The 8990-nt window shown below is 44.4% G+C and overlaps 1 protein-coding gene across 7 annotated transcripts in view; it reads left to right on the forward strand.

The window, feature by feature from the left end:
• The window catches only part of LOC308311889 (mitogen-activated protein kinase kinase kinase kinase 4-like), a 63139-nt gene that overhangs the window by 903 nt on the left and 53246 nt on the right, over nucleotides 1–8990 (forward strand). For all 7 annotated transcript variants that reach the window (XM_080758667.1, XM_080758669.1, XM_080758668.1 and 4 more), the window contains exon 2: nucleotides 823–888. In XM_080758667.1, the coding sequence (XP_080614793.1) occupies nucleotides 823–888 (66 nt within the window). The remainder of the gene's footprint in view (nucleotides 1–822; nucleotides 889–8990) is intronic.

An 8990-nucleotide genomic window follows, 5' to 3' on the forward strand; every position in this document is an offset into this window, starting at 1 on the left:
ACTATTTTGTTATTGTTGGATAAGATGTTGTCTACTGTATGTTGTGCTGTATTGATGTGGTACCACTACCAGGAGATACCAAGGCAAACGTTGTTCAAATAATTCATCTACATTCTCTAATTGTGTAGACGTATTGTAAATTAAGTAATGCACATGTTTAACAAAGAATTAACATGTACAATGAAACCAAATGGTTTCATTTTACATCTCAAAGAGTTAAAGATCTAAAATGGCCCATTTGGTTACCAACTCTTCCATCATTTAGCTAGGAGCGGGGACCACCTGGCTGGGGTGCATTTGTTTACTGAGTCTCTCTCTTGAATCTCTTGATTTCTTTGCTGTTTTTGTTAATATGCTGGTTCAATCAATCAATCAAATCGAAACGTTTAATGACATACACAAATGTACAGTAGGCCTACTATGCAGAAATATAATATAAACTGTTAGAAATCAATCTCAATTAAGTTGTTTACTGAGTTACATTTGGAATTATGTTATGGTTACATTAATCTCTTAGTTACATTAGTTTCTATTTGGTTTCATTGGTTTACCTTAATCGCTTAGTTATTATACAGTCTCCGTTTTAACATTAATTGATACATTGTGTGGTTACTACATATTTTTCCAATCTCTTGAGTTGCATGAGTTTTATTTGTTGTGATGATGTTGAATTTGATTGTCATTTATAGTAGGTTTATGAATTGAATACATACATTTTACACTGGAGTGTTTGGCTGTGCTGTACTGTACTGTACTGTACTGTTGCCGTTTGCATTTCTGTCTAATTCTAATAAATTGTTGTCTTCCTTCTTTCCCATGCAGGAACCAGCAGGGATCTTTGAGCTGGTGGAGGTGGTTGGAAATGGAACCTATGGACAAGTATTCAAGGTTGGTGTTTTGAGCCGTGTTGCTGCTGTTCAGTATACATACACTGTTACACAGGCTGAGCTGTTGCTGCTGCGCCCTGTTCTGTTGTTATACATAATACACTGTTACAGCACCACTTATGCTCTGTTGTTTGCGACCGCAGCTCGCATTTACTATGAAAACGTGCATTTCCCGTCAGTTCGGCCTGACCATATGACCATGACCATATATGGTCATGCCTCGTGAGTCGTGACATCATTAGGGATGGAGATTAAGCCCATATATGGGAATGCCCATATATGGAGATCCCTGATGTCATCAATATTGGCCAGCAAGTCTACATGTGACCTCAAACCCCAAACCCTTAGATCTCCATATATGGAGCTGACCTGTTCTGACATTCCATATGTTGATCCTTCCCTGTCCATCCTTCCTCTTCGATGTCCCTAACCCTTTTCACTGATACCTGTCCATTTAAACTCTAGACGGGCCTGCCCCAAAGTTATTAGTTAAGAATCACACCCGTGTGAACTGTGAAGTGAGGGGCGCTTTGTGTTGCCAGAAATATACGTCATATTTGGCGGACATTTCACCTAATTTCTCAACTCATTGTCAATGGCAAATATGAGACGTGTGGGGACAAAAGCTAGCGCCCCTCATAAACTAGAGTTCTCAACAGGCCCGAAGATTAAAGCCCGGCTCTACCTGGGCCCTCATCAAACCCTGTACACTCAAGACACTGCCCCTGCTGCCACCCTTAGATCTCCATATATGGAGCTGACCTATTCTGACATTCCATATGTTGATCTGACCTCATCAAACCCTGTACACTCAAGACACGCTCCATATATGGCCAGTACAGAATTAATTCCATATGTTGATCTTACACCCCCCCCCCCCCCCCCCCATGCCAAAGCACCAGCGTTCGCCCTGCAGTCTGCTGTCACCCAGGCGGATATGTTGATCTGACCCCCCATTCCAAAGCGCCAGCACTCACGCAGCAGTCTGCTGTCACCCAGGCGTGCACGCGACATCGGCACCTCGCCCTCAGGCGTCTTGCTGGTTATATTGTTACAGCACCACTCATGTTCTGTTATCAGCGGTCATCGCCGTGGTGGACATTGTTGTCAAAGTTCTGTTTTTGCCATGGACATACAGAATGAGTAAATCAAACACTATGGACTCTAATTTCGTCACCGCTATAAACCCCTTATACCTAAACTTCTTTGCCAATGTCTGTCTGTCTGTCTGCTTTTTACTATTTTGAAATGCATATTTGAATAGTTCAACAAGCCAATCTACGTTGACACATTGTGAGCTTGTAGACTGGCCATTTTAACTATTCAAAAATGTTTTGCAATATAGTAAAAAAAAAAAGAAAGGCAAAGAAGTTTAGGGATAAGGGATCCCTAAACCTTTGACTATTTTTAAAAGCCTTAAAATAGTTCAAGTGTCTGTGTAAGTCAGACATGACCTTTGCCACCATCTAAAATTCTAAATGTCTCAATAGAAGAGACCAGGGAGACAACACTAAATGCAACCACAACAATTATATAAGTATATATTGGCTTAACATAATTATTACTCTACTATACAGATTGGAATTCCATTGATAAAATGTAATTTTGTCCAAAGAAAGTTACATTGGTGCTTTAAACACTATACGGTAACTCATTTGGCCGGGTCTGTGCCCTCCTTTTCCTCCCCTCTACACACCCAATTATCTTTCATGAAAATAAGACACGCTGTGAGTTGTAGATCTGCTATTTTGTTGCCGCAATGTTCCACCCCCAGAATTGTGGTTAAGAGGCTTGAATGATTTAACATAACTGTGGTGTTTTACGAACAATGAGTCTCATAGTTTACTGTCTGGATGTTGTGCAGAAGGATGCATGCACTTATTGCACAGCAGTCCCTCTTCCTTGCTTCCTTCACAGGGCTTATCATCAACTGTACTAATTCTGTTCCATTTAATGTAGCACAGTGGTTCTAAAACGTTTTAATTTCAAGGAGAGTGTACAAATTGAACCAAATTTATGGACTCTTACGGGACCACAGGTACATTTGGTTCCATTTGTACACTCTCAGACTCACTCTCAGACACACTCTCACATTTGGAACCCCCTCAAGGAACCATGCATGAATTGTCCCTGGACCACACTTTGAGACCCACTGGTGTAGCAGAGTGTTTCCAGTGAGCCAACCTTCAAACACTATCAGCACCCTGACTCTGTATGACCAGAATGGAACAGAGCCTTCATTAGTATAATTTACACTGACTCTGTTTGAGAAGAATGGAACAGAGCCTTCATTAGCATCATTAACACTGACTCTGTTTGAGCAGCACGGAACAGAGCCTTCATTAGTATCATTAACACTCACTCTGTTTGACCAAAATGGAACAGAGCGTTGGTTCATTATATCATTAACACTGACTCTGATTGACCAGAATGGAACAGACTAACAAAGCCTTCTGTTTGATCAGAATGGAACGGAGCCTTCAACTAGGGAGAGAGAGATGCTGTAAGGAGCATCACTGTGATTTGTAGAAGGAACAGCAGCAGTCACCAGAGAACTATCAGTCATCTTCTCTGTGTTGTTTAGCCAGACAGGACTGAGTGTGGTTCCTGCTGTACCACACTGAGCCATGTATCCATGTGTTTAGCACATTGCTAGCTAGCGTAGCACAAGGCTGGCCTGGTTCTCTAAAGCAGCAGCCACACACACACACACACACACACACACACACACACACTCACACTCATTGGGGACTAGTAGCAGGAAGGCTAGCAGCGAAACAGCAATTGAGGCTGCTGTGTGTCAGTTTGTGCTGTGTGTAAGCGGCGAGATTAGCCCAGGCTTTAAATGCTGGTAGCCTGCAGTGCTCCGGTGACCTGCATTCTGTCCGTCCGTCCGTCCCCCCCCCCCCCCCCGGTGCCCCGAACGCCCACGATCCCCACTCTGTCCTCGAGTCACTGTGGAAGAACCCATCTGTGTGCATGCATGTGTGTCCGTGTGTGTGTAGTCTTGCCAGACACCGTTTCCTCCCACAATAGCCAAATGCTTCCGTCATACAGTCTGGAGCAACGGAGGCTCTGGGAGAAAAAAAAAGGATAGACCGGATGTGACACCGCCTCCTCCTCGCTTCCGTTTATACAAAATAATCGAGGCATATCAGAAATGGAAATTCTAATATCATTCATTAGTACAGTATTATGTTCGTGAATGGAACAGCTTCCGTTCTCTGATTAACGGTGGTCTTGGTTTGATTGGATGGGTGTCGAGAGAGACTCTTGCACGCTTGGCATTATCTTATAAGTTCTTCTTCCATGCTGTACCAGTTGGGTTTGAGCCGGGCCTGGGTGTGCCATGCCGGCACGACAGGGGGATTTTACAGTCTTCCTTCTCAGTCTTGTTGTCATCGTCTTTTGCTGTGTCAACTCACTCAACTGTCAATCCCTTGGTTGGTTTGATCTTTATCCAAATGCTCACAACCCACGTGGTTCCATTTTACTGTAGAACATCAACATCATGCTCTTTAACGGTCCGTTCTCGGTTCCTGTTCGCCGATGGCCAGTCCACCAAAAGAATAAAAATGAAAATATTTTGCTGATGCTGACAGAAATCATTAAGCGTTCACTGAGCGGCAGAGAGCATACAAGCAGAACCAAATGGACCCGCAATAGGTCCATTTGGTTCAGCTTGTAAAGGATTTCAGGAGAACTAGACTCTGTGAATACAGCTAAACCTGTCGCGTTCTCTATAATAAGAGAATATCCACGCAGGTACCGTACTGTTCTGTTGGCTTTATTCAAACACGGTAAACATAGCTAGCCCAGTGCCCACACGTGTAGACTTCAGCTGTCAGTCAGATGATGCGTTTTTTTAGCGGTCGGTTGAGACGCGAGAAGCGAGGATGTGCCATGTGGAATGACTGCAGATGGGTGGGGGGTTGGTAGAAGCCAAGGGGGGGGGGGGGGGGGGGGGTGTGACTGTGTGTGTGTGAGGGAGAGGAGGGGACGTGGGGTTGGGTGGGGGGTTTCAACTGGCAGAAGAGCAGCTGTCCAGGCCCGGACAGAACCAGGCCATCACGGCTACAAAGCTGGGTTTGTCTTTGGTTCTTCACTCCCCTCTGGCCCGTCACTCAGTTAGGGTCTCTGCAGAAAGGAGGCGTTTGTCTGCTGTGAGTTTCAAACGTCAACCGGGTGAATAATCAGCCCCCCCCCCCCTCTCTGAGGGCTTTCCCCCCCCCTTGTCAAACACTTTTTGTAGGACTCCCCTCCCCTCCTGATGTGTGGTGACTTTGCATTGTTGTGAGGTGTGTGAAACCCCATGAGGTGTGAGGTGTTTGAAACCCCATGATTGAACATGTTATAGGAGGCTAATCTCCCCACAAATACTAGTCTGGTAAATTAGTTTAATTTAGTAGTATAGGATTCATAATGTGAACTGGTGACCCCCCAAAATAATCACGTGAACTGGTGACCTACCCTGATAAGCAACTGGAATGTGGGAGTTGAGGCATTACATTTAGTTTGACTCGGATACACAGCTAAAGATTGTGAAAATAATAGCACATCTAGAAGCTCACAACTAGATCTACAAGTTGTGAGCTCTCTTATGTTATTTGTCAACATTTGACCAGTTTTTATAGTATAGTTTGTTGATTACTTTTGATACAGTAATGGTCTTTTTTTTTCTTCTCTCCCAGCAACAATATCAATGTCTTCATGCTTGAAAGCCCTACGGTGTTGTATCTCCCTCTCCCTCTCTCTCTCCCACACTATCATTTGGCTGTGAACCACTTGGCTCAGACATGCACACTGCCCCCGGCGTCTCTGTCTAAAGACATGGATCATATATAAAAAAGATAAAGCGATGATGATATTTCCTTCAAATGGTGGATGATGGTATGCATGTATGTAGGGAGGATTCCCCCTCGCCTCTCTACACAATGCCCTTATATGGTCAGGGCCTGAGGCAGAAGAAACCAATGTCTGTCTGTCTGTCTGCTGGGACAGACAGACAGACAGACAATGTCCACTTCAGCTTTCATTCTGTTGTTTCATTCTGTTACACTGCAGAGTGTAACAATAAAGCAATTACACGAGAGGGTGTGCGTGATTATCGGCACGAGAGCTATTCGGTCAGGAAGGCGGAGCCGCATTCCGCATGCATGGGAATTGGATTCGAACTCGGGTCTTTGTGACTAAAAGGAGCATGTGGTCCGTGCAGCCACCACTGAGCCCATGGCATTTAAATTCTTTGAGATCCCTCGTGTGCAAGTGGGAATTCCGGCCTTGGCGGACTGGCTCTAATCGATATTAAGTATGCGTTGTGTTTGTGAATCATAAAGCAGTTGTTAGCCCCGCTAGCGCTGCTACTCTAAGGATGCCGATGTTGATCAGTCTAATATTTTCGTCCAGGGATATGGTGGAAACTATACAGGCTGCATTGCTATGGAATTAAGGTTTTACTTGTTTTAGCTTAAAGCTTCAGTAGGATGAACCCTATTGATATTGGTGTTCCCATGAACTTTGGTTCTTTCAATGCATGGTACTCATCAGCTCGACTCAACTAAAGTTTGATGTTATTTTTTCCTTTATCTGATATACTCGGTGGAGAGGCATAATTATGGAAGTGGGAGATAGAGTAGAGGAGTTGACATTCACTAAATGCTCTGCCACTTGCCCGGGAATGGAACCATGCACTCTGCCACTGCCAGGTATCATAGTCTGTGTGGTATGTGCCCTAACCTAACCAAGTGCTACGGGCTATGGTGGAGTCTGGAGAGGTAGGTCTTCAGACTACGGCGGAAGATTGGGAGGGAGTCTGCAGTTCTAACTGCAATGGGGGGTTCATTCCATAGTTTAGGAGCCAGAAGGGAGAAGAGTCTGGGACGTGTGGAGCGTTGTCCCGGACGTTTTAGCGAAGGTTCTGCCAGCCTCCCTGACTGTGTTAGCTAATGTGTGTGTGTGCGTGCGTGTGTGCGTGCGTTGGGGGTTCCATACGTTTGGTTGCTGTGTGTGGTAGTACTGCACAATTAATCAGAAAAATATCGAGCTCTAGATACAGACACATACACACTGCAATCTCATTTCTAAGTCTTCTAAAGAATCGTGCAGCAATAGTTTGCTGTCCAATTCATTTTAGTTACTCTTTAGTTTTTTGCTACAAGAGAGACTTTAGGAGAGGTTTAAGTCATGCACTTTGATGTTGTTTGTTTACAGCCACATAGTAGTTGGCTCCAGGTGCCACATTTTGAATGTAGTAATGTTCAGCAACTACAGACTAAAGAAATATAAATATTTTCATGGAAAAAATTAGAATTGTATGAGAATCGTGATCTCAATTAGTCCTTCGCTAAATCCCACCCCAAAATGTGATTGTCCAATGCCAATCCAAATAGTTTAGCAACTGTTGCTAATATGCAGGTCAAGCCTTTGCCACCTCATAGCTGTCAATGTTAATTTGCATGGCTGTGTTGTTGAACATTTACACGGCTTAACATCAGGAAAGTTACACACCTGACCCACCCAGGTGATGGCAATAATACTAATCATCGTATAGTCTTACCGTGCAACATGAAAACTCCTGTCGGCGGTCCTTAAAAGTTGATTTCTCCCTCTGTCATTTGCCCAGTGCATAGCCTACTGCAGGCCTTGTTGACTAGATTTAAAGACATTTTGAAGGTTTTGCTTCTAAATGATCCATTATTTATATGAAGAAATCCTGTCATTTAACATGCATCTCAATGGGTGAGAAGGACAGCTGGACCTGTCTTCTAGCTGCTAATGTGCCTATTGGAAAAGGACGGTTTGGGGAGGGACTTAGCGAAAGGCTAATTCTTGTGGGGGAAAATTCGAAATCGAGATGCACATTTGAGCAAGAAAGTTAAGAAACTGCCAGGTATCATAGTCTGTGTGGTATGTGCCCTTACTATTCGACTATTGGGCCTGTTCTATTAGTGTGTTCCCATCGGAAATGCATCAGAAATGTACAGCTGTTGCATAAACCGTTTCTGAAAATGCTGTTGTTGCTTTCCAAAATATCCTCGATGTTTTGTGGTTTTCTGGAAATACAAAATTTTTTGTTCTGTAGGTAGGAGCACTTTTCTGATTATTTTCTGAGTCTTTAGGTATGGCTGAGAGAGAGATACATGAAACACAGAGAGAGAGAGAGAGAGAGAGAGAGAGAGAGAGAGAGAGAGAGAGATAGTAGGGAAGAATAGAACCGGGGACTCGGACATTTGAACCCACAAACCACCTGAACATCAGGTGGCCTGTTCTTTTATGGAACTGTGCTGAGTACAGTAGAAACCACCTGGATATCAGGTCACCTGTCCTTTTAGGGAACTGACCGAGTACAGTAGCAAGGTATCAATTCGATACCATCATGCCAATGTCAATGTTACAACATGCAACAGCTTCCCTGTGCAACCTTTGTCTTCTAAGCCAACATTTTGTATTCATATGTGCAATGCCAAAAACACAATTAGATTGTTAATCACAATTTAATTGTGTGATAATACGATCGCATACAATTTCACGACAGCGCAAAGACACATCTCTCCTCTCCACCATCCCTCCATCTTTCTCTCTTCTTTGTCAACCCCCCCGCCCTCTCTCTCACTCTCTCTCCCTCTACCTCTCCCGATCTCTCTCTCTCTCTCTCTCCTACTCACCTCAGGGGGGGCCCAGCCTCGCCACCGGCCCCTCAGGGTGTGTGTTTGTGTGTGTGTGTGTGTAAACCTGTGATACAATCTGTTAAACAGCCATCCATGCCATATGGTACAGGGCGGGGCACTGCTGTCTTTCTGTCCTTATTGAGACAGACATACAGACAGACAGACAGACAGACAGACACCAGGAGACAAGCACCAGGCAGACACCACTGATGTACTATAAGGGCCCAGAGCCATCCTTAGCCACTTACTGTATAACTAGCCTGGCTGATGTCACACTCAGCCACTTTATCCACTTATCCAGACACTATTCACTGAGTGGGTGAGCAGCGTGCACGTTTGTGAACGCAAGTTTGTGCACGCACGCACGCACGCACGCACGTTTGCGCACGCACGTTTGAGCACGCACGCACGTTTGCGCACGCACGCACAAACAGAC

The sequence above is a fragment of the Protomyctophum bolini genome, assembly GCF_963924005.1.
Source record: "Protomyctophum bolini genome assembly, chromosome: 24".
In the NCBI taxonomy this organism is placed as follows: domain Eukaryota; kingdom Metazoa; phylum Chordata; class Actinopteri; order Myctophiformes; family Myctophidae; genus Protomyctophum; species Protomyctophum bolini.